The sequence below is a fragment of the Oreochromis niloticus genome, linkage group LG13 (genome assembly GCF_001858045.2).
Source record: "Oreochromis niloticus isolate F11D_XX linkage group LG13, O_niloticus_UMD_NMBU, whole genome shotgun sequence".
NCBI classification, from domain to species: domain Eukaryota; kingdom Metazoa; phylum Chordata; class Actinopteri; order Cichliformes; family Cichlidae; genus Oreochromis; species Oreochromis niloticus.
Genome location: NC_031978.2, coordinates 16,439,009 through 16,460,977, shown reverse-complemented (window position 1 = coordinate 16,460,977; position 21,969 = coordinate 16,439,009). Strand labels below are relative to the sequence as shown.

Sequence of the window (21,969 nt, the reverse complement as noted above, 5' to 3'; positions counted from 1 at the left end):
CTTCCCAATATAAGTTACTTGCTAGTTTGCAAATGGAGCTAATTACAAAACAATGTGGGACATCGGGCTGTGTGTATGTACAGAAATTTATTGCCTTAGATCAGTGGCGGCATTCCTCTCAAAAACCTGTATTGGGCTCTTTCTTGCACCTTTTTTCTTTTTAACCCAACCCTTGGCACGAGTAAGCTGATCTAAAACAAATGATGCCTCATTTATGCTGAGCAAGGGTTCTTTGCATAAAGAAGCCACATTATGGTTTGCTCATAATAGGCTGGGATGGATGGCACTGGCGTTTTTTGTTTTGTTTTTTTGTTTTTTTTTTGGGGGGGGAATGTTTCAAACTGTTTGCAAGGATCCATGATTACTATAAGGTTGCATTTGGACGATCTTGCCATTTGCTTGGTGGTGAAACAGATTTTGTTTTGACTCATGCTAGAGGGCAGACTCAAGTCTGAGTGGAAAAAGGTGGGTGGGCGTGCAGTGGAGTAATCCTTGCTCATGACATCGTCATGTTAGACAGATTCGTGTTTACGCTCATTGTACACTTTTTAAATCAGACGATCGATCCTTTACCTCAGTAGTAAGGCTGAGCTGGCTCATTTCCCAGAATTTTCCATGTGGTGTCAGTGCCTCACCAGAAGTTTGGCACACTACTTTCTGAAGCTCCCCGAGTAGGGACAGTGAGGTCTGGACATAAGCGTGTGTATATCCGTGTTAGCTCGCTGTGCGCAACTTGAGTGGAGGAATTCAAACCAGTATCATGATATAATGGGGGGGTTGTACACTGCTAATTTAAACAACATTTCTCCTTATTGTGTGCGGAGACATGGCCAGCATTCGGAGGTCTAGCTTACCCAGCATAAATCATTCTTTCTGCTCTCTGGCTTAATGCTGACACATCCTTCAGCCTCAGTTAAGCACACTGTAAAACGAGTGGGTTGTTGTCAACCGTGTTATTAGTGTTGCTATTGTTTGTGCTTCTGTGGTTAAATGGCTGTAAAGCTAAGGATAGTGAAGGAGAAAGGGCACAGACTCTGCTAGCCTCAACTTTGTTTTAATCATTGTTGCTCACTGACAGTGAGAAGAGCTGACAGTGGCTAATAAAGAAAAGCGCACTGTATTATTTTTGGAATGCTAATGCTGCTGCTCTACCAAGTGGCCCCAAAATGTTTGTCTGTAGAGGGCTTTGAAATATCACAGTTGCCTTGCTTGCTTTAAATCAGAAGCAACAAGGCTTGTCTATGTGCTCTAAAAAAAATAAGGGGGTTTGAAGCGGCAGCAGCAAGGATCCCATCTCACTGATAATCATGTGTGTCTTTACTTTAGGGGGAAATGGTCTCATTGTCAGAATTTTCTGGAATTGATGAATAATTTAGTCTCAGCCACTGTAGAAGGCAGAGTTTGTATCTTTCTTTGATTAAGGCTCTCCTCAAACAGCCTCCCAACTCTCATGCTGTCCTCTTTGACTATTCCTCTCATCCAGTTTCACTATGGCAACATATGCCATCTTCTTTTATGTCCTGGAGAACATAATCTCGTTGTTTGAAGCAACTTTTGGTAGCTATCCCAATTTTTTTTTTTCTTTCATTTTTTGATTTTTAAAGGGAAGCAGATGGGCAAGTGGGGGGAAGCGGAGCCCCTTAGGAATGGCATGTATTCTCCTAACCTATTTAGGTGACTGTGACAGTCTTTTGTTGCCATTGCGTCAGGTATTCTACTGGATTTTATTCTCACCTCAGAATGCAGCTCTTTTGTTGGCATTTGTTTACCCTGTAGACCATCTGTGGCATATCGGTATATTGCTTCAGTTTTGAATTTGTGTGGAGTCAGTGTATACTGGCATTGCCTGAAATATTATATTAAATATCAGTATTAGTAATCGTCAAGAATTTCAGCCTGTGCACCCCTGTGTATAATATCTCCTGATAAAACCTGTCATGTTTCTATTTATGAGGCTGAAAGCAATCTTTCAGGTCTCATCTGTCCTGTGTGCCTCCTATTGGCAGACGCAATCGGATTCTACCTCTGTAGAGCATCAGATCTATCCCGCCTTAATGGATGTCTGTTTTATTGATGCAGTGAACATGCTTACAAATGATTAGCCTCACTCGTTGTGGCTGGTGCTAATTGGTATCAGTGTCTAAAAGCTACAGGAAAACTCCAGTGCTGTTGACCCTCAGATCAACGGCTGGCTCATGTCAATCAGGTGTACAGTTGTTGGGGTGCTTATGGAGTTAACTGATTAAAATATACATATATATACAATATTAAAGAATTTTATGTTGATATTTTTTTCTTCTTTTCCTTGGTTTAGATGCTATTTAGAAAAAGGGCAGATAAATCACCTGCAGCTATGGTCTGACAGGCTGGGAGTCGAACCAGGGAGTCGAGTGCAAAGGGGAATTTTTACCTGTGCTGTATGTATCCTAACTACTTATTTAGATTGCCCCAAGAAGCTAGATTTTTAAGATCTTTTTTTGTGCCAAAAACAGCACAAATTGAGGGTTTTGTTCCGTTCAGTATTTTATTTGTATTTTTTCAAGGTTTAGAGCTGACATTACCTCCCATTGGCTCATGAGTTTTATTATAAAACCCTAACCGTCACATACTGGGTTCAAGAAGTCAGTAGTTGCTTTTGGTTGCTTTTAGTTGCCTCTTCGGAAATGCACATGAGCCTTTTGCATAGCTGGGTTGTAGAGAATTAATGCTGTGCAACCCCACAGTGGTGCTCATTGTGTCTGATGGAACAATATGAAATCAAAGCCGTGTGCTCCGAGCACTTCGCGGAGTAAAAGTGTTGAGCATCAGGGAACGTCAGAACAGATTAAAAGCCTTTCCGCCCTGCTTCTCTCTATTTTCACAGTCTCTCCCCTTACTTCTCTCCCTCCTTATCGCCTGTGCGACTTTAGTTAGGCTATCTCCTTTTATCTTTTCTGCTCTGTTCCATGCCTTCTTCATGTTTCTTCTTTTGCACCCCTCCCTCCCTCCTCTGTCTGCGGGGCCTAAGATGGAGTGGCTCAGTCGCACAGAGCTCATAGTTAATTAGGCTTGGCCTTGTCACACATTGAGGGCTGGAGCCAGAGCTGTAGCTAAACCCAGTGGGGAAGCAAGGACAGAGATGGAGGTCTAGAACTATTGGCGTCAATTGCTTGCTGCTGACAGCTACCAATCCCTTGTTCTCCTAAACCCTCTGTTTGGCTTTCATTTATCACATCAGATTAGTATTATCTCAGTTTCATTGTGCTTTTTTTTTTTTTTTTTTTTTTTTTTTTTTTTTTTCTCTCTAATGCAGCGTCATTTTTTTCCCTCCACTTTAACAGTGCAGACAGGACAGTTTTAGTGTTGTAGACATGTGAAAATGCAAAACATTATCTTTGGTTCCAGTTTCTCTAATACGAGTATTTTGCTGTATATCAATATTGTATTAAAAAAAACACACTTCAGTCCCCAACTACATCAGCATCTATTTTACATATCAGGTTAGAGATTGTGCAATTCATCACAAATACTAGTAATACAAAATTATATAAGTCTGAATGTTTATACTAGTGCAACGGTTTACTCAGTATGATATTTGCAAGATGACTGTTACACACAACGATCGAGTCTTTTTGCTGAAGATAACAGTCCAGCATTTGGAAAGTAAGAACTTAGTAGAAAAGTGACTAGTTGGTGAATCTAAGAAAGCTGTAGAGGACGATGGATGATGCATTTTGCAATAAGTCAAAGATGTGTTTTTTAAGAAAATGCAGTTTGTGTTGTCAGCCATGTTTATGTTACCCTTTGGAGCAGGGACTTTGCATTATAATGGGGATCTGTAGAGTCTTTCCTATGGATTGTGGTAGCCTGTGTGAAATATCCCCTAGCTTAACGGTGTGCATAGCTATTCAGATAGAGAATCATTTTCTCTCTGCTGCTCTCTTTCTCTCTCTCTCTCTCTTACTCTCTCTATGTGCTTGACATAAAAAGAGAAAATCCCATTTCAGCCGTGACATTCTGCCTGTGTAGCAGAAACATACAGGGACTATACATCAAAGCAAGGCAGAGTGCACAGTGAGGGAAGGGAGGTTTAATGACGACAGGGGTCTGGAGTGATAATATAGAGCTGCTAAGGAGGAGAGTTGAAGTTATTATTCCAAGTATAAACCCAGTACCGCATTTATAATACAGCTGTGCAGGGAATATGAAGCTGGCTATGTAATATTCATTTCATTTGGCATTTTACTGGCAATTAATTCAGGCTCGTGTGTAAGTGGTTCATCATTCTGTCGGTGCTGTAAGTCTGACCGCATCGCTTCTCTTGGCAGGTTCCACGTACAGCGTTCTCTCCACAATGCCCTCCGACTCAGAAAGCAGCAGTTCCCTCAGCAGTGTTGGTATGTATAACGACCCAAGAAGCCTTTTTTAAGAAGTTATTTGTCATGTCAGGTCACACTGGTTCTGTATGATGCCCACAGTGCACTGTTGGGAAGCTGTTTACACTGATATTGGCGTAATTCCTGTGGCGTTACAGTGCAGGATCTAGCCGGTTTATTTCTCCTTTAAACCCACCATTGGGGCACTCGCCACACATCTCCCGTTCCTTAAGCCATGTTTTCCTTTCTCTAGGCTTGACAAAGGTCCAAATGACTCAGCTGTGTTACGTAAACCTCCAAAAGGTCCAAAAAAAATGACTCAAAGATGAAACATGAACCAGGGCAGGAAATCTGGGGATTATGTTCAAGGAAAACAACACAGAACGTGACTTCTGTTGGTGTATACATGATTTATGAGACTCGATCTATGTGGCACTGTGTCAGTGATACTCAGTTTAAAAGAAAAGAAAAAAAAATCTGAAATCTAAGAACATGTTTTTCAATAAAACAAGAATTATAAAAACAAGATTTCAGTGGATTTGTATTGCAGGCATTCATGTAGACATGTGGCTTAATTTGATTAAAGATAAATCTCTGGGGACCTTGTTAAGAAAATACCAGAGATACAGCACAAACCTTTCATTTTTTTCCCTTTTTTACATCTGACATTACAAAAGGTGTAGTCTTTTAAATCGAATGTAATTTCCACCAACTTTTATTGCAAAGCGTCTCAGGAAAAACCCCTGGCATATTATAAAGGGATTTCAAAACAACCAGGTGCTGCCCTCACAGCTGGATGGGACTTTTGCTTCCTAATTCTAAAGTTGGGAGCACACTCTGACCAAGTATCCATTCTGGATGGGTCATAATGTTTAAATTTGATGTTCTTTTGAGGCACAGAAAAGGGAATGCATTCAGTGACGTCTGGACAGTTGTATGTCTGTTTCTTTCCTGGGTTGGAATTAACCATTGAGGGTGACACTGTGTGTAAACACGATCTGTGATCTTGCAGGAAATGATGTCTGTGTGTCTTTATTTGACAGAAATCTGTACATTTTCTTAATTTGATCATAAAAAAATCTATTATACCTGAAGAAATGAACAAAACTAGAAAGGAATCATTTTCACAATCCTACTCCTTCGTGCTTTGTCTCTCGCTAAAGACTCTTTTCGGGGCCGAAAATAAATAAAATCCTCTAGGCAACTTCTTAATGCTAAAAAATTTACGAGATAAAACAATCCAGTGTGTGATAAATGGTCACAGGCTTCTCAGTAATGTGTTTACTGTTCCAGGTTCGCCTGTTAATGGTGAAGCATCCTCCCCACCCCCAGCTATCAATGACAACCGGCATTCCAGTGACAACCTGGACACCATCTTGTTGCAGCTCCGCCAGGTGACCAGGGAGCGGGATGAGCTTCGTAAGCGTCTGGCGTTGGCATCGCCTGGGACCACCTTCGACGACTGCAGGTGCAAATCTTGGCCTGTTTGCCAAGTTGCTGTTGTTGTTGTTGTTGTTGTCACTGTTTCTTGTTACCTCCTGGTAACACTTTTTAATTTGGCTCATGACTATAAAAGTGTTGTTATTCATGCCTCCCTTTTCATCAAATCTGGGATTCATTGCTCTTTGAATCAGCAGAGCTCCACTGGTATTGTTTACTCTCTCTTGGCTGTCTTCAGTGCTGGCTGCCATGTTTAATAATTCTCACCTGTCTGGGAAAATGTTGACCTTGCCTTGCAGAGAGAGCACATTGACACTGACGGCTTAATAAAGTTTAATGTGCTCTAGAAACAAGATGTTTCCTTTGCAACACATGATACCAAGGCTAAAATGCCTATATGCACGCATAGTTTTAAAGTGTTGTTATTAGGATTAAACATGCCAGTACTATGCATTTTTGTACAAAGAGAAGGTCAGCTCTTTTATCTGCGATATGTTTGGGCACGCTATCATTCAAGGCTTGTGTAATAAAATTTTGGTTCCTTGGTGCCTTTCTTCTTAAGGCCAAATTCCAAAGCCAGTCATGACTATGAGCGTCTAAAAAGTCAGTGCATTGGGGCCATGGCAGATCTGCAGTCTCTGAAGAACCAGCATACTAAAACACTCAAGAGGTGCGAGGAAGCTGTGAAGGAGGCCGACTTCTACCAGTAAGTCTTCCTTGCAACTTGTTTTGTCTTTCTTGTTGTTGATGAAGGACTCTGTTGTCATATGTATCTTTGTTATGTTGGTTGTGCTTATCAGTTGCTTAGATTTCCATTTGGTGTCGGTGGTAATTGTGTGTTGAGAACCGTTGTTAAAATGAAAACATAAACAAGCTTGGGATGAGATTCTGCAATCTGCTGCTTTTCAGCATTGAAATAATCAAGTTTTATTGCGTTGTTTTACTGCAGCTGTAACAAACACTTGCATGGTGTTGTAGTTAACCCGACTGAAAGAACATCCCTCGGAGCTACAGTCGGCTTTCACGTTTAAAGGGAACTGGCACTACAAAATAAAAACATGCATGGTTTTAAAAGCTTGGAAAATAGAGCCATTTATATGATTGAATCTTTCAGCCTCATAGCTTTCTGGAGCACAGAGGCAGAACATGTGTTTCAATATTTTTATATTTTCCACACCTAGATTACTAAGCAAGTAAATTAATATCATTAATGATTGTGTGCTTTTACCTAATACGATTTAACAATACATTCACAACTTCTACTCTGAGTAAATATTTTTTTTATTAATTTTATTCTCAATCAGTTTAAACTTTGGTTACAAATTTTAGATAATGTAGAATAAATAATATTTTAGTTTTACATATTGCATGTACTTGCATATCCTCTTACCTAATCTAATCAAAGTTTGCCTTCTGCTCTGTATGTTTGCTCGTCCACTCATTGTGTCTGCTTTTATGTGCATGTATGTTCACGCTTCCTCTTTCCAGCATGCTGCACAGCCGTGTCTTAGGTGACCAGGCACAGCTGAAGGAGGAGATGGAAACACTCAGGAGGGACAATGCCCAACTTGTCCGGGAGCACAACCACCTAAAACAGAACTGTGAGGAGCTCAAACGACTGCACAGTCAAGACCAGAAAGAGTTGGCGGACCTTCGGCTGCAGCAACAGCAGGTATAACGCGGTCACAGATGCACTGCTGTTGCTGTCCAGATGTTATATTAGAGATTGAGTGACGTGGCACAGATGGTGGGGCCTGCATATATGTAAAACCAAACTGATTTTTCATCTAAATATTTGTTCCTGTGCTAAGGCACCACATATTTGTAATCTTTCTGAAAGCATGTGAGGCTAGTGTGCTCATGCTCGTGCTGCAAGGTGTGAGCGGTAGCTTTCCTAAAGGACAGTCATTGGTTGTGGGATTTGGGTGTGCTGCTATAAACAGAAACTCAAGTGCAAGAGCACAGACGTAAAGGCCACAGTGTGACCAAACCCGTGCTTGGTGCTGTTGTTGACACTCACAGGATTGTACACAGTGAATTAGTCACCAAGGGTCAGTTAACACAGCGTTCTACCGTAACGTCCTGAGGCATTTAATGACAAACGTTTGTGCTAAATTACATGAGCTGTCTGTGCTCATAATGTGTTAATGTACAGTCTTTTTCCTGCACCAACACTATAATCATTCTCCCCCAACTCTACTGACCACACATGACTCTGTATCTTTTTTTCTTTTCCTAAATAAAACTGTGTATAAGAGAACGTGCACATTGGAGATGGTGTTAGATGTGCTGGGAAAACATGATTTCCCAGGAAGTTCTTGCTTAGCGAGGAGACTATATCAAAGTTGATAGTGATCAGATTTAAACAGGATTCAGTTCTTGCATTTCTCAGGGGCAGCCACAGATTTTAATTTTTTATCTTTTTGATCGCACCTCATATATTTTGGGATGTCAGACAGTATTTCCTCTTGTGTTTTATGTACTGAATACTTTCTTCTAAGAGCAAAAGGGGACAGTGATCCATATTGTACTATTGTGAAGTAGTGTCTTACACAGTACCCATGGGGACACTGCAGTAGTTGCAAGCACAGAGCAGCCAAGCAGAGGGAAATGCACACAGAGCATTTCTGAAAAGGGCACACACAGAAGAAAAGGGCTTGGCTTGGGCAAAGGGCACTCTGACCCAAACAACGTAACGATCACATCGGTGCATTTGCAGCGTGTGCTTTTACAGAGGTCAATACAGCCTTCGGGTCACAGAAGCTCTTCTGGGAATCTGGAAGACTATATCAGCAAGACCTGCAGAAATGAAAGAGAATAAGTAGTGCAGTCTGAAGGGCACACTGTGCTTAAAACAGTTAACTGTGCTGGCCAGTCATTTGTCTTTAATTAAGTAAGTAACTGCAGTCCTAGAAATAAACTTGCCCTTATAAAATCTGTTTTTTTGTTTGTTTGTTTGTTTTTTAAGTGGGCACAGATTATTTTGCACTTACACTCCTGTCCGCACATTAACGCCATCTGCTGCTAAGGTGGGGCACAACAAGTACATACAGGTTTGTGGTATTAACATTTTGACCAATGCTAATTGCTTTGTATGCATTTTTTTGTTACCAGGTAATGAGCGAGAAGGGCTCATCAGAGGTATTAAATAAGCTGTACGATACTGCTATGGAGAAGTTGGAGGCTGTAAAGAAGGAGTATGATGCCCTGAGCAAGCGTTACAGTGAGAAGGTAGCTAACCACAACACAGACCTGAGCCGCCTGGAGCAAGCAGAGGAGGAGAACCGGAGGCTGCAGAAGCAGATGGATGCGTTGCTCAAACAGCGAGACTCAGCTATGCACTACCAGCAGCAGTACTCTACCTCAATGAGGAGGTGAAAGCATCATTACGTGACACAAAAAACACACAAAAGGGTTAAAACTAAATTGTCTGTTTGAGTCAAAGTAGGGTTAGTGCTGTACTCAGACTACATGCATTTCTCCCCTCTCCCAGGTTTGATTCAGTGCAGCAGGAGCTGAACAAGTCCTCAGCTCAGAACAAGGAACTGCAGAGAGAGATGGAGCGGCTGCAGTCAGAGGTGACGCGCTACAAGAACTTGCAGCTGAAGTCGGCCAAGGACTGCGAGAAGTACAAGGAGGAGAGGGACTCTGTGTTTAACGAATATCGCCTCATCATGAGCGAGAGGGACCAGGTGATCAAGGAGGTGGACAAGTTGCAAACTGAACTGGAGGCAGCTGAGGCTCGACTGAAAAACACTTCATCAGAGAGGGTGGTGGCCAGTGAAGAGTTGGAGGCTCTCAGACAGGTATCGTGCTTTAAAACACGTTAAAGCAACAGCATATGGTCAGGTGTATATGTCTTTTATTTTTTTATTCTTTTATATTTATTTTCTAAGAAAGGAGCACTGGATGAGAAGACTGATACCTCTGTCATGGTAAAGCTGAAGCCAGCAACCATCTAGTGTAGCTTAAAGCCTGGAATGGGGGAAACATTAAGCCAAGCTGCTTCCAAGGCTAACAAAATGCAACTGGTTTCTTATTGCAATACTGAAGGTCTTGGCTTTACTATGTGAAGTGCTTTGAGATCATTTTGGTTTTCTAAATAAAACCGAATTGACTCTACTTTCACCATAACCTTCAAAATCTATAAATCTGCACATCTGCATCATCGGTTGATCACTAGACACCTTCTCACACTGTACACACAAATGGTTTTGTTCTGCTGCCTTCTTTTTGGAGGCTATTTCTGAACACTGCAAAAGGATTTGAAGCTAGTATCAGATCACTCTGCATTAGACCCCCAACAATATTTTCACATCATATTAATGACTCACTGTGTTGAGATGCCCTCATTCTATTTTGCCTTTTGTTCTGGGATAGGAGTTGAACTCGTCACTGGTGGACCGTGACAGGGCCATCTGCGAGAGGAATGAGCTGCTGGAGAAATATTGCCATGAGGTGAAGGACAAAGCTGAGGCCCAGAAGGAGTTGAGCCAGGCCTGCAAAGACATCGAGACGGTCCGGGAGGAGAGGGATGTGGCCCGCAAGGAGAGGACAGAGGCCATCATTCAAAGGGATCAGCTGCTCAGAGAGTACTATCAAGCCAGACAAGTAAATGTCACCGCTCTTTCATAAAATCTCAGGAAGCATCTGTTGACGTCTTTATTGTGGTGTCCTCTTTATACCATATACTATCACTGGTGTAGCCTGTGAACCAATTTCCCAACTTTTTTTCTTTTCTTCAAAAGGCAGCCAAGCACTTACATCTAGCCCTTTCTTCCTAGATCCATGATATGTAATTCAGTATAAACCAAAATGTATGATTAAAAAGCGTCTCTTTCTACCCACTAAGCAGCCATTTAAATAGTCCTTGTGCAGCGTTATATACATGAAAAGTACTTGGTTTGTTGTAATGGACTATTGTTTAGAATACTTAAGATGAAAAATGAGACGTAGTGTGTTATGAAATTAATCTTTTTCATGTACTCTTAATGTTCTTAGAAACAAGACTCTGCCACCTTGGACATGGAACGAGCCAATAAAGAGATCGAGATGCTAAGGAAACAGTATGAAGCGATGTCCCAGGAGCTGAAGGAGGCCACACAGGAAGCTGAGGTGGCCAAATGTCGAAGGGATTGGGCCTTCCAGGAGAGAGACAAAATAGTGGCGGAGAGGGAAAGCATAAGGTCAGTGCGTTTATGGGTTTTAAAAGACTTTTAGCAAAGCTGAGAGGGTCTGTAGTCGATCTCCCTCTCCAATAAACTAATTACTCACAATCTCCCTTCTCTCCTTTCTATAGGACTCTGTGTGACAACCTGCGGCGAGAAAGGGACCGGGCAGTCAGCGATCTGGCCGATGCCCTGCGTAATTTGGATGATATGAGAAAACAGAAGAACGACACATTGCGAGAACTTAAAGAACTAAAGTGAGTCTTCACCATGGTTTTAAAAGCTGCTGTCAGCTCTGAAGTCTCTTGTTTGACTCCCTCACTGCATGATATTCCAACATTTCCAACTTTCTTCTCTATTTGTTTCATAAAAGCTGAATCCCAATAAAGACTCATAAGGAATAAGTGGAAAGGTCTTCTGCATTTCAGCAAGTGCAAACAACATGGCCTCTACTCAGTCAGCTGTGTATATGTGTGTGTGTGTGTTGTGCTGTCTCTGTAAGCTGTTGTAGTCAGTGTGTGGCTTGGCTGGGCATAAGCTGTGACATTCAGCCTTTGGAGACATGGTGTAGTGCAGTTGTGTTTCTGGCAACATTTCCACACACCCAGATTAAAGTGTAATCCCGGAAAGCGTCAGTGTTTTGAACACACACATTTTGTCTCGCTGTCTTCGAGGCCCTTCATGTGACTGTGTTTATAATGCATGTAGAGGCTCCCTCTGCTGGCAAAAGTGTGTATAGCAACCATTATGTGTCAGAGCCCTGCATGAGGGTTGCGATTTCCAGGCTGGAGGGTAGATTCTGGGGAAAGCCGAGTCTCTTTCCCATCTGCTAATTTAATCCTAACATTATCTAACTATAACCACTTGTAATGTATGGTGCTTGTATCCAATTATTCTTTAACTAGTAATCTAACATTTTCCCTATATAGAGTATGCACCATACAGTGACTTTGAGTTTGTTCCTCTATCCTCAGCAGAGACTGATGTACAATTGGGGTTTTAATGTCACTGCCACCCTTAAGGCATGCCTCAGTAGGACACCATATATCTTGCTGACAGTGTGGCATTGTGTGCAATCTACTTTTAGATTTTTTTTTTTCTTGGAATAAATTTAAATTGAACTTGTTGGACCTCTAAATGGAAAGTGTTTGTAAGAATGAGAGCACGTCAGATGTTTTGAAACAAAGCTCGAGACCGACACGAAGATTAAAATATGTAAAATTCTGCGCATCTGTAGATGCGACTGCCTTTTCATCCAGGCTGTATTTATTTATTTTTTTTCCCCTGCTCTTTCTTTTTGTCTCTGCCATCCTTCCTCAAGTGACTAACCTTTGACTTTGTGTGTGTGATGTCTGCCTTTATTAAGGGAGAAGATGGAAAGCCAGCTGGAGAAGGAGGCCCGGTTCTGTCAGTTAATGGCCCACAGCTCTCATGACTCAGCCATTGACACAGACTCCCTGGAGTGGGAGACGGAGGTGGTGGAGTTTGAGAAGGACAGGGTAAGAGTAGTGGTCAGGTCTTATTGCTGAGATTGAATTGGTCACATGCTAATCTCCTGAGAGCCAGCAGACCTCTAAGATCTGTCAAAACATGATGGCATTAAAATGAGTTTTTCAGAACGAGCCAAGTGACACTTATGTTATTGGCTTCACAGGATGACATGGATTTGAAGGCGCTTGGGTTTGATATTGCAGAGGGGGTAAATGATCCATATTTACCAGGAGATTGTGGCATTTTTGTTACACGGGTGGACAAAGGAAGTATCGCAGATGGAAGGTTAAGGTATGAGCTGCCTCAAGAAGAGATCCCGTTTATGTGGCTTTATTAATGCTTTATTAAATACCTCACCCTTTGTTCTCTGTTTTTAGAGTGAATGATTGGCTGTTGAAGATTAATGACATGGACCTGACCAATAAGGACAGGAAGCAGGTGGTGAAGGCTGTTCTTAATGGCGGAGGACTGATCAATATGGTGGTACGAAGGAGGAAGTCTCTAGGAGGAAGGCTGGTCACTCCTGTTCATATAAACCTTATGGGACACAAAGGTATAATACTGTCTCTATAACTGGATTGAAATATTTATATAGATGATTAGATTTTCCTTGTTTATCAACCTCTTTTTGTCTTTTGTATCTTAGACAGTGGCATTGGTCTGGAAAGTGGAGTGTTTGTCGCTGCCATTGTCCAGGGAAGTCCAGCAGCCAGGGAGGGCTCTCTCACAGTTGGAGACAGACTTATTGCTGTGAGTTAGTTTCAGCTTCTATGAAATCCCCTCTCTCTATTTTTCTGATACTCCCTTCCTGGCACACTGCAGTTCAGAGGTTTCTTTGGGTTTCTAATCCAGCCCTTGATCCATTTCAGTATCCACACTCCAAAAGTAGATAAGGTGGGATTTGGCTGTGGGTGTGAAGTGGAAGGAGGGAAGTCTCCTCTTTTGATTAAATCCTGAAAAACTTGGAGCTCTGCAGTGGTATGTGGAGCTGTCTCCAAGCACATAGCTGCAGTATACTCACCCCAGAGGGGAACTGAAGAGAGACGTGTCAGAAATTGAACTGTGAATCGGATTTTTTAAAGGAGATGGAAACGCGGCCTTGTATTTAATGCTAATCTTCCAGCAGGAGCAGAATTCTTAGATCCCTGGTTTGTTTCAATAGAATCACTAAACATGTGCATCACCCTTAAAGAACTTAACACACCAGGCACGTAAAATCTGCGCAAATATTTAGTGGGTTAAAAATATTTTCTTAATGCACCCCTTCACTTTGACCATGTCGTTTAACTGGACAAATCTGCAGTAGGATTTTTAAATTTTCAAATCCGAATAAACAGATCTGACCAATCAGACCACTCTATTTGGCAACATGTCTACCACTTTAATAATACAATTTTACTTCAGACACAGAGCTAGTCACCGCTCCGGGACAATCGGCTGTCTGAAATTATTTCTCTGCCTCCTCAGATATGTTCCCAACTCTTCTAACAAGAGTTCAAATTGCCCCACTGACATCCTGAAATATGCATGAAAGTGGGCCATTACAGCTTCAACTCCTGCATCAAACCATTAACTTCTGCCTACTGCTTGCTGCCTTCTCATGAGAAGTGGATGAACCCATAACTTACAACTTATTTTTGAGGACGAATTTTCTACAAAAATGCAAAATTTGTGGTTTGTTGTGATTTTGTGTGTAATGGTTTTTATAAAACACGTCTTATTTAGCTTCGTCAAACTAACCTTGTTGTAGCCACAGTAAATGATAGTAAGTGTTATATCTTTTATCAGTATATCATGTGTTGTCTTAGCCATGTGTGATCTGTAACATTAGCTTGTCGGGTTATAAATGACTGAAGTGCTTCCAGAAACAAATCTGGGCACTTTGGGACTTGTGTTGAGTGAAAATGTCACCCGTTTATGAGAGGAAAAGAGAGCTTTGCATTTTATTTCAGGGGTCAAACTATAACCATTCAAAACTGGTTTTAAAAATTCTTTGAAAATTTGGTGCCTTTGCCTCATTATTAAGGTTTGGAAAGCTTCTTCCTCCATATTATAAAGGTGCCGAAACTGCACATACAAACAGGTACTTTGTTGCTCATTGCTTTGGCTCATCCCACCGAATAAATGCAAATTCGTTCACATTATGAATAAGTAAGCCAAAAATACAAGAGGTACAATGAGTGACACCTGCCACCACACAGTTGAAACTGCGATGAATCTGTTTACAAGTCTCAGCGCAACAACACGATTGGCTCATGTTTCTCACCTTGGTGGTTCTTTGGCTCTTTGTGGCCATGAGCAACCTTGATGTTACAGAATTCCCATTTAGATTCGACTGCCTTGTCTCTTTTTTTTTAATAATCTCTTTAACATGACTTAATGATTGCGTAGTTGGATTTGCAAAAAAAAAGAGTGTGCTGAACTGGAGGTGAAATAAGCACAAAATGCAAATGAATGCCCGCTACTGAGCCTCTAAAGATCAGAACTGAAGGTTTCTTCCCCCTGCTTGTTCTAGGTTCAGGCATAATGTTCTTTCAGGACATAATTTATGTTAAATCTCAGCTGTAATAAAGTACCCAGTTTGCTCTTCAGTATCTTTGACCTTGTTTGTGTTTTGGAGAATCCTCTCAGGTCGCGTCTGTTCTAAAGGAATGTGCAGACTGCAGTGTGGGGGGTTGTTGAGACTGAAATGTGTTGGCCTAGATTTCTTGTGGTTTTCCCACCGCAGTAGCATATGACACATCTCGGAGCCTGGGAATCTCATGTTTAGGAGATTTGTCACCTGTATGTGTTTATAGATGTGTATCTGTTATAGCGATACTGCCACCCAAGATGTACAAACGCATCGGGGGAATATAAGGAAAGACAAGTGTGCATTGCTTTTATTTCCAGTGTTTTTCCCCATTCTGCAGATAAACGGAATTGCTCTGGATAACAAGTCTGTGACAGAGTGTGAGGCTTTGCTGCGGAGCTGCAGGGACTCTCTCAGCCTCTCTCTTATGAAGGTGGGCCAGTATTCATCTCGCTCTGTGAACTCTGACAGCCTGACTGAAAGTTTTTAAAAGCTTTCTTTTCTACTGCTGTGTGCCCTACATAGCAGGTTTACAAATTCAACAGTGTGGTCTGTGAGAACTGAGAAAACGGACTCATTTTGTTTGTCAGTGTATTCTTTTAAAAAACGTAAGTTTGTTTACTGGGTGTGGTTAATCCCTTCCACTGCTCTCTCTACAGTTTTTCCCTCACAGCACATCAGGCCAGAACATTTTTGAGAGTCTGCGCGAGTCATCAGAGAAGTCAAACGGGCGCATTCACCTGTCGGAGATTCACTCTCGGAACAGTCGGAATCTCAAACACAACAGCTCGACACAGACTGACATTTTCTGCCCAGATGTTGGAAGCGCTAGCACAGGCAGCATTTCTGGGGAGAGGAAAAAGGTCAGAGGTGAATCTGATGACATGTATGGTGACATCAGCAGGCCCTTCTCCACAGGATCCCTCCATGCCACCAGCCTTCGGCCATCTTCAGACTTGGGAAATGGTCGGTATGGGCCCAGTGCTTTCCAAGAGTGCTGTCCCTACACAAAAGCGCCTTCCTCTTTGCCCTTTGAGCCAGTTTCACCTGCAGACTGCATCACCATGGATGCAGCCATGGAGAAGAAGCACAGTGGCGGCACGTGGCCAAAAATGATAGTGGGAAGTATGTCGGTCGCACCAGATACTAGAGACACTAGTCCAGTCTCTGCAGCCACCCAACTCTCCATCTACAAATCACCCAAGCAGAGGAAGTCCATCTTTGACCCAGACACTTTCAAACGCCCCGAAACACCTTCCACTAAGATGGAGTACATGGCAGCCAATCAGACTGCAGCAGTGGCTGCTGCAGCAGCTTCTCACTCTCCACAACCTTCAAAGACAGAGTCCCTCTCCTCCTCATCAACCCCTACCCCAACTCCCCCAACCCCACCCACTCGCAGCGACTCCTTTAAATTCAAACACAAACATCAAAGCAGCTCTGCCTCTGACTGCACAATCACCTCTGACGGCAAGGGAGAGGCTGCCATCTCCATGGCAGCAGGCGAGTGCAGAGACAGGAGTGAGCGAGAAAGGGACAGGAACGGAAACCACTATTTCCTGGAAGGCAAGGTCCTCACCTCACGGAAGTCTTGTGATGAGGACATTGGTCGTACCAGAGGGGAGGAGCCAGAGGTGAAGAGGCCACGCCCTAAATCTGCCCCTGCCCTTCGACGTAGGATGACCCCTCAGACCATTACTCTTCCCACCTTCCAAGTGAGTTGAAAGTTCAGGTGCTCAGAGGTGCAAAAGTGCATTTAGTTTGAGTCACATTTGTTTTTTGCTTTTCCCATAAAATATTCTTTTGCTTTCACCCTCAGTCAATCCGGGGTAGTTTTGATTAGAAGCCTTTGTAATGCAGAGAATATGATGTATTTGAGGGAAAATTCAAAATGGGACCTTTCAAATCATCCCGGTGGGCCAAAGCTTCCATTTTATAATAGAATTTACAGCCCAGACAGAATAAAGCCTCTGGGATTTGCCTCTTGCCAGTGTGTCTGAGTGATTGATGCCTTGCACCCCGTGTACAAGCTGAGTCAGAATCGAGTGCTCAAATACCATACCTGGAGAATGCATTGGGGATAAATGTTATTTTCAGTGTTACGAGATGTTCAGGTTGTCGTTCTTGCCATATGGTACTTGCCCTGCTGTTTAATTTTTAACTGTTTGCTTCTGTCATTCATCACAGAGCTACTCTAATGATGAGCATTCACCAGAGCCCAGGGACATGCTGCGTTCCTCCCCCAGCCGCTCTCATAGACACAGTGTCGGCTTTGTCCCCACAGTCTACGGTGGATCCCTACCTCCGAGTAAGTTTGCAGACTGCTGAAGCATAGGTCGGTCTCTATGTGCTCTCAGGATAATCACAGATTCCAGCGTCTATAAAATGGTTGTGTGTGAATGTGCGTAATTGGCAGATTCCACCCACCGTGGACTGTCACCTTGCCCTGCTGTGACGGCCGTAATGAGGAATCCTGTGTACACCGTGCGCAGTCACCGTGTTCATACCAGCAACTGTCCATCTGTCGCATCCCAGATATGCCACCAGCACACCCACACCAGGTTATAGCCTTTAAATGCTCACAGTTTCCTTGAACCCAGCTTTAAAACTGACGGTTTATCTTCAGGCTACTTTAACTGGAAGTTTAGTGTTTTGTAATGAGGTCTGTTGTTATGACTAATGATTTAAAATTATCCACTTCCCAAAGGCAAACTGACAGTTAAATTACATTACCTGTTGTTGCTTTGCCTTAATATCGAGGTGTTGCAATTTAGCCCAGCCACTCACAGTTTTCAAAGTTTTGTCATATACAGTAAAGAAACATGCTTCTCTGTACAAAAAAACTCGTAAAATTTGTAAAAATCAGCTTAAATAATTAATAAAGGAATCTATGTTCAGTTATGATGGTCTCAAAGCTTGTTTTCGTTCCCTGTGCAGCCCACAACACCAGGGTCGTTTGAGCCTGGACCTGAGCCAGCAGAAACGCTCCAATGACTTCTCCGAATCCTCATCATCACGCAGCAGCAGAGCTTCACACGGTACAAACTCACTGCCATCCAGTGCACGGCTCGGTCAGTCTGACACCCACGCACGCACGCACATGCACACATCTGCAGCCCCAAAGCTCAACACCACTTTTTCTTTCTGGATTCATTTTCGTGTCTTATCCTTCTCATGCTTCTGACAGGTTCTTCCAATAATGTTCAGTACCGCACAGAGAGGATCAAAATCCCCTCTACTCCCCGCTACCCGCGCTCCATGCTGGGCTCAGACAGAGGTACTGTGCCTGCTGGTAAAATACAGTCATCACACCAAATGATTGTTAAAGTATGACTATTGAAGTCTCTCAGATCAAACTGCAAGGGAGCAGAATTCCACAGACTTTTTATTTTATTTATTTTGTTTGTTTGTATTGTTTTCAATGTCTGCTTTACTATTGTTGAGCTTGGTTAGTTCAGTGTTTTTATAGAGGTTTAAACTAAGGTTAAACTGCCTAAGCAAAAAACTCCTTACCAGTTTGTGTCATCAGTAAGTGGTTTGCTTATCACCTCTGGGTTCATGTGGATCAGTAGTCAAATTGTGTTTAGACACAAGAATAACATCCAGATCTAAGTGATTAATCCAAATACTCTCCTTACGTTGCTAGAATAATTTTTCTTCTGATTCAAAATGTCAAACTTCCATTTGCATGAGGCAAATCAAAAAATAAAAAATGAAGGTTGGTGCATTTGAGGAGAAAATTTAGGTTTTTAATAATCTTTTCTGGCAGGTTTAGAAAATGCTATGAAGTTGAAGTTTTCATATTTCAGTGTGTATTTTAGGAATGTCCTTATTCTTTTCTGTTCCTCTTTACCTAAACCCAGGCTCCCTCTCGCATTCCGAGTGTAGCAGTCCCAGCCTCATCACGCCTCCACAATCACCACTCAATCTGGAGACTTCCTCATTTGCCAGCAGCCAATCGCAAGGATCCATTTCTACTTTACCTCGGATCTCAGTCAGCCCTGTGCCAATAGGAGAGCGCAGGAAAGACAGGTATGATGGAGAGAACTATTCCCACATTATAAAGAAAATTAAATTAAAGGGAACATAGAAGATGCTAACTGTGTGTGACCATCTTGTTGAGAGATTTTTTGCAGCGTCTGCTGAGATGCTGCAAAAATTTCCCTCCGAGTGGTGTAGTTGTTGGATGAATGATGATTAGAAGCTGGTACTATATAGCCTGTGTCTGCCCTCAAGGATCCTCCTTGAGGCTATTTCAAAAGGTGTTGCCAGGCAACAGGTCCATCATGGTCAGCTGTGCAATCCCTCCATTGAAATTCAGATTGAAATCCTATTAAAACTCCAAATGGTAATATGGTTTGCTGTTTTTCAAAGAAGCTGTGTGTTTTTTTTTTTTTTTGTTTTTGTTTTTTTTAAATGTTTTGTTGGAATCTTCTATCTTTTAACTTTCCTGTCACATATTTTATAACCAACACCACTCTTTTACATGTTACTGTCTCTGTATGATATCTGTCTTCCATTTTCCTCTTTATCTTCCTCCTGCCTCTCTGCAACCCTCCACTTCCAGATCTCTTTACCGTAATCGCTCTTTTCTAAGGATTCCTCTGGCTGCAAGGCCGAGGTTCTCCTCTCTCAGGAGCCTCAGGTTTGTTCCCTCTCACAGTGATACAAACAAGGATATGCCCCCCTCCCCTTCCCCCAGCCTTCTCCCCAGCCCATGTTGTCAACATGTAATAGTTGGGTAGAAAATAAGGAGGGCCAGAAAGGCTTGTGAGGTTTATGTGGACTATATGGAATGCAAAAAAAGGTTTTGTTTTTTTTTTTTTTTTTTTTGAAACCCACCCCAAGAGTTGTGTAATTCTGAGACAGATGGTTGTTTGCATGCAGCAGTGTGATTTGTGCCTGAGGACACAGAACTCTTGATTAGATACACTTTCAACTTCAAAGGTTTGGTGTTGTTTATGTGCCCCACCCATATCTCTCTCCATGTCAGAAAGCCATTTGAATCTAGCAGGGTGCATGTAGCATTCATGCTCTATGATAACAGCATAGTCACTATGCATGTGTGCACTGCTGGTTTTTAAGCCAAGTCACCCTTTAGTCTGCAGTATGTATGTTATGCAGTGGTATCATTATTATTCAGTCTCAAGCTTCTAGATCATTATCTTTTTGTTTGTTTTTGTACCACACCACTCTCTTTACCCTGGTCTCTGGCTGCTAATCCACTCCCTCTTATCTACCTACATGAAACTGTAACCCATATCCAAAGCCAACTTGTTATGAAGACCCACAAAATTCATGCAAATCTTCTTCATGTGAAAGGATTTCACATGGCTGTGATTTCACTTGTTCACATTGCCTCTGTAAAGCTGCAGTTTCTTCTATAGGACGGTCATAATGTGGCGCTCTGCAGAGATGATCCATTACATGCCTGGGGGTGGGGGGTGGTATTGAAACTTGGTGTTAAATATTCTTAAATTTGAAGATAAGCTTTTTATTCGTTATGTATTTAGAATTTGAACCAGATGTAATTTTGTGTAACTTCAGCAAAAGCCCAGTCAGGAAGTAGCTCACCAGATCTGTAAGGAAACTTATTACCCTCACTACCTTCTACTCCTGTGTGGTGACCTACTATAACTGCATTTATGTGATTCTGTTCATTCATGTACATTTTTTTTCCTCTTTTCCCCCATTAGGCCATACCTGGAGGAACCCCGCAATGTCATTGTGCACAAAGGTGCAGAGCCTCTGGGCATCTCCATTGTCAGTGGGGAGAACGGAGGAATCTTTGTGTCTAAAGTCACTGGAGGTAGCATCGCCCACCAGGCAGGACTGGAGTATGGAGACCAATTACTGGAGGTATGAACAACCTACCGTTGGTCAAAAAGGTTACATACCTTCAAGCAACATAAATAAGAGTTTACTGCCAGATGCCTGCAAAATAGAAACATAGTAATACAGATGCCACAAATATATTCAGTCTTCAAAGGCACAGTCATTTTGCTGCCTACCATACATTTATTCTGTTTGGCTTCACTTCCTGGAGGACTGTATTCATTAGTGCTGAAGCTGTTCCCAGTATTTTAATACTTGCTGAAATGCTTTTTTCTTTTTTTCCTCTACACAAGTAAAATAACTGCACAAGCTGTCACATCAATTGTGAGTTTACTGTAGCTGTAGATGATGCACAGTTTAGGTAGTAAAAAAGAAAAACACTTAGTAGGAATGTTTTTGAAGTGAGGAAATATACCCCCACCACGTTTGCAAAAATTTAGCTGCGTGTTCCATAATTTTGATTTATTTCACCATCACATAAAGTAGTCGAGCCTTTAACAGTGCTTCGGCTTGTCGCTTCCCTTTAAGTAAGAGCCACAGCATCTGGGCTGCTCCAGTGTAACGTGTCCTCTTCACAATTTTACAGGCATGCAACAGCATATGAGTGAGAGTCCAAAAAAGATCATTTCTAAGCATATCTGTTTCGAAGCAAGATATTAATAGATATGTCACTGATATATTTATTAGTAGTAGTTGACGCTCAGTGAAAATGAAGGCAGATGCCTCCTTGATCTGCAGCTCTGACTATTATAATGCATTTTTAAGGGCTGAGGTGCATGCATTAAGCTCTACATTTATGCAGTATGTGCATATGTACACTTTTCCTTTTTAATGACTAGTCAGCTCTCATAACTCATAACTACTTTCTTCACCAATTGCTGCAAATAACTGAAAGCACAGGTGTCAAACATAAGGCCTGGAGGCCAGAATCGGCCAGGCAAAGATTCCAATCTGGCCCACTGGATGGCTTTGGAACAAGTGAAGGAAGGCATAAATTTTGGACTTTTAACTGTATTTTCATAGGTTTTATAGCAGTTCCTAGTGATAAAGACTTCCCCCATTCTCATTTATACAACACAAAGTAATTAACTAATATATAGACAAATTA

At 42.0% G+C, this 21,969-nt stretch overlaps 1 protein-coding gene across 3 annotated transcripts in view; it reads left to right on the top strand.

The window, feature by feature from the left end:
- dlg5a (discs, large homolog 5a (Drosophila)) overlaps positions 1–21,969 on the top strand; it is a 38,463-nt gene that overhangs the window by 6,993 nt on the left and 9,501 nt on the right. The window contains exons 2-23 of one of the 3 annotated variants that reach the window (XM_025897513.1): positions 4,308–4,376; positions 5,649–5,823; positions 6,358–6,501; positions 7,284–7,467; positions 8,910–9,169; positions 9,289–9,601; positions 10,176–10,406; positions 10,797–10,981; positions 11,095–11,220; positions 12,330–12,462; positions 12,618–12,745; positions 12,832–13,007; positions 13,101–13,204; positions 15,367–15,459; positions 15,686–16,741; positions 17,214–17,334; positions 17,443–17,587; positions 17,964–18,097; positions 18,214–18,303; positions 18,890–19,058; positions 19,594–19,671; positions 20,723–20,885. In XM_025897513.1, the coding sequence (XP_025753298.1) occupies positions 4,334–4,376; positions 5,649–5,823; positions 6,358–6,501; positions 7,284–7,467; positions 8,910–9,169; positions 9,289–9,601; positions 10,176–10,406; positions 10,797–10,981; positions 11,095–11,220; positions 12,330–12,462; positions 12,618–12,745; positions 12,832–13,007; positions 13,101–13,204; positions 15,367–15,459; positions 15,686–16,741; positions 17,214–17,334; positions 17,443–17,587; positions 17,964–18,097; positions 18,214–18,303; positions 18,890–19,058; positions 19,594–19,671; positions 20,723–20,885 (4,251 nt within the window). In that variant the 5' untranslated portion in view covers positions 4,308–4,333. The remainder of the gene's footprint in view (positions 1–4,307; positions 4,377–5,648; positions 5,824–6,357; positions 6,502–7,283; positions 7,468–8,909; positions 9,170–9,288; positions 9,602–10,175; positions 10,407–10,796; positions 10,982–11,094; positions 11,221–12,329; positions 12,463–12,617; positions 12,746–12,831; positions 13,008–13,100; positions 13,205–15,366; positions 15,460–15,685; positions 16,742–17,213; positions 17,335–17,442; positions 17,588–17,963; positions 18,098–18,213; positions 18,304–18,889; positions 19,059–19,593; positions 19,672–20,722; positions 20,886–21,969) is intronic. The other 2 variants (XM_025897511.1, XM_025897512.1) reach the window with 2 other exon arrangements.